Below are 3,450 nucleotides of genomic sequence, written 5' to 3'. Positions count from 1 at the left end.
TTTTAGAGATTTTCTCAGAGGAATTAAACATCATAATCATCAAAATCTAGAAATATTAATTAAGAATTTAATTATTTAAGTTTTAAACAAACGGTTTAAGATGTTTCCAAAATCTTATGATCGGGATGAGTAGTTTTTTACCTCTATAAATTATGGAAATTTATTCTCTTATTCTCACATCCCAATAGTTATATATAGGATGAACACCAAGTTGCCATTGGAGATTTTTTAAATATCACAAAAGTTGAAGGTAAGATTCATTTTATTGGATAAATTCAGAGCTGAGAAAGGTTTCTTTGCATTCACTTTGTAATTTCAGTTATTGTGTTGTAGCTGGACAAATGTGGAATTACTTAGTGGACACTTTGACATAGCATTACATTTCTAATGGAACTAGTTTAATAGAGAGTGTAGTACTGGGAGAAAAAAAAAACAATTTGTGTTGGTATATTTTTTAGATTATGTTATATGAATATTGGTACCCTCGAGAATAATATAGTTTACATTAGAGGCCATGAAGCGATTAAAACGGTAACCTACTTTCAAGGTAGAAGCAGCAGTGATATATGACCTCGGAGGAACTTGAAAGGCACTCTGGATGTTTGTTTTGAGTTCTACAAAAGAAATTAAGATGATGCTATATTGCTATGTACTCCATGATCATCTGTAGTTCCTTAACCTACACCAGCCGGTATACACTTCCATTCTGAAACCGCCCCTATGAATGACCTCAAAATCAAGGGTAAATCATTCGTCCACACTCTTCATGCTCTTGAATCTAAATTTTAATTGATCAACTGACAGATAATATGCAATTTAATCGCGACAATTAGACCAAATTTTGGCCACAACTGATAACCTCTGTCACTGTCAGCATTGCATGGTATTGTAAACCCACACAGGAAAACATACATGTAAGACGGGATTCAAAAATCAGAATCGCAAAATTTCAAATATATGTCGAATAAATTTTCTCTATTTTTATTTATAGATACATCTGAGCCAAGTATACTCATATAAAGATAAGCCCCCAAATCCGGACAAAATATAAAGACACAAAAGAAAGGAAATACTTGGTCTCCAACTTTTAGGATGTCTCAAATAAGCTAAGAACACTTTCAGTGGTACCCAACTGGAGCTGCTGATTCCTTGAGTTCATGCCCTTGAACGTGTATGTCCTGTAACAAAAAAGTTTCAAAACTTCAGAACCCAAAGCAACAAAAAAATACGGGATAGTTAAAGATACAAAATACAAGACATTAGATATGAAAACATACTGAAGCAAAATGATTAACATCACGATGGTGTGCTTCATCAGCTCTAACAACCATAACAACATCTCTCAATGTAGCATCAGCAGGTAACCTCCAATAGTCGACGGCAATAGCAGGTGCCTTAACATTCTCAATAGTTCCTTTGTCCAACTCTTTCAAAAATTCAGTGTAAGAATGAATTGCTTCTTCTTCCAAATACCCAACAATTCTATGAGAAAGCTTTGGCGAAATCATGTAAGATAAGAAATAGGCATTGAAAAACACTCCCTGTACCGCAATTACTAATGCTCTTTCATACCATTTTGGTTTAGCTACTTCCATAAATGTCATTAGATGCATTCTTTCATTCTCGGCTTCTTCCAGCAATGCTTTGATCCAACCTCCACTATGTTCAAAGCGTCGTAAAGACTTACAGTGCAATAACATTCCTCCTACCATCCCTGGTACTGCTGCCACTGTTTCCAACATCATTGCTCTGCACCCATATCTCCTCTGTTTAATGACCAAAAATTTGATTAGCCCGGTTGTCAGAAAAACTAATTGACAATGCCATAAGCAAAGAATTTGCATTTTTTCAATTGGACATAAATTTTATCTCCAGCTGGAATTGATCTAGCAACTATACAGAGTCAGGTCCCAAAGCACATGGTTATCCTGAGTCCTGATTCTATCATAATTAGCTCATCTAGAATGCCTGACTAGGCTAAAACATCAGAACTAACTCACCAAGGGTCTAAATCCTGACTCCATCTGGTTCAATTCTGAATGCCTTATTAGCATTAGCAAACTATACAAATGTGACCACCTTAATGTTCGGATAAGGCGGCGTCAGGGAGACATTACTCTCCATGGGTCAAGAAATAAATGCCAACAACGCGTCCAATATCTGTTGCTATGAGCCAAATAAAATGTCCAAATATGCTACACAGACTTGGCCACTAGATCAAGGAAATCAAATTGTGTGGCGGGCACACAATCTTCCAAAGATGTAGTAACCACCAAACTAAGCCTTACAACCTCTTAGACTACAAAATTTCTCATCACCAACAAATAAATAACCTCTAATTCATATTAATCAAGGGATTTTTGCTAAATTCTATTCAAGAATATACCAAAATCAAAGAATAAAATGTGAAAAGACATAATTCATACCTGGAAAAAAACGTCAGTAGGATAACGAAGAGCTTTGACAGTCCAATAAGCAAATTTGTCCATCATATTTGTTGGTTTATGATGTTTCGTTAAATCAATTGACATATCAGGTTCATATGCTTCCCATGGCTGCATGTTCCAAATCACCAAAACACCTTCGTCAGCAAATCAATCTTCAAACAATAATCAATTAAAAGAATTCAATTAACAAATTTTAATTACCCTGAATGACTTCCATTTCCACTCTGTACCATCTTCTTTAACCAACTTATTTGGGCTAACACCCCAATAACTAGCAACTCCATTCTGCTCCGGTCCGTCCTTATTCCCACCGGCGGCAGCTGAAGAACCACCAAACCCTCCTTTCTCTTCCCTGTGCTTTTCTTCTTCACTTAATGCTATCGTACTCGCTCTCCGCATACCAATCTCCGGAAACCTTGTTTTCAACAGTAATCCGTTGGCCGATTGATTAACTATTGATCCTCCTGTTGATGATGATTGTAAGTGCGGACGAATTTGATTCAGCATTGAACCAGCTAACTTCTTTGAACTAAACATCTTCAATTCAACGTTCGTTGATTCTTGTTTTTCTGTATCAGTTTCAGCTGTGAATTTTAAGTTTTGATTTCTTTCTTGGAGATGAAGAAGAGAACCCCGATATTTATCTCAGGCAAAGGCGGTTTAAGGAAAGAACTAATTTTAACCTTTTTTAACGTGGGTTAAAATAACCTATTTTGTGAATAGTGCTTTAATAGACGGCAAGTTTTGTCGTTAACGTTTTAGCCAGTCACACGGTGGGTTTGGTGTTGTAATGGGGTTATGAAATTGCAACGTGTTGAGGAAACGACTTTGACACGTATTGAAAATTCTTGAGCTTCACGACAAGAGTTCCTAAATGTTTGGCATAGACGGTCCATTAGGTGGAATGTACTAGAATTATGACTAGTCAAATTTACGTAAACGCTCAAACGCTAATTAAAGGCGGCTGAAGGAAGAAGAAGGGGTTTTTGGTAAAATGGGAATG

At 36.3% G+C, this 3,450-nt stretch overlaps 1 protein-coding gene across 1 annotated transcript; it reads right to left on the bottom strand.

Moving 5' to 3' along the window:
- Positions 1–925: 925 nt before the first annotated feature.
- Positions 926–3,076, bottom strand: LOC113287001 (ubiquinol oxidase 2, mitochondrial-like). Its single transcript, XM_026535658.1, has 4 exons — positions 2,649–3,076; positions 2,427–2,555; positions 1,278–1,766; positions 926–1,178 (listed from the first exon to the last, which is right to left on the bottom strand). Exons 1-4 carry the CDS (start codon positions 2,982–2,984, stop codon positions 1,119–1,121), a joined length of 1,014 nt encoding a protein of 337 aa, XP_026391443.1. The 5' UTR covers positions 2,985–3,076; the 3' UTR covers positions 926–1,118.
- Positions 3,077–3,450: the final 374 nt, after the last annotated feature.

The sequence above is a fragment of the Papaver somniferum genome, chromosome 6 (genome assembly GCF_003573695.1).
Source record: "Papaver somniferum cultivar HN1 chromosome 6, ASM357369v1, whole genome shotgun sequence".
In the NCBI taxonomy this organism is placed as follows: domain Eukaryota; kingdom Viridiplantae; phylum Streptophyta; class Magnoliopsida; order Ranunculales; family Papaveraceae; genus Papaver; species Papaver somniferum.
Note: the sequence above shows the minus strand (reverse complement) of the source record. Positions and strands in the feature narration are given on the sequence as shown.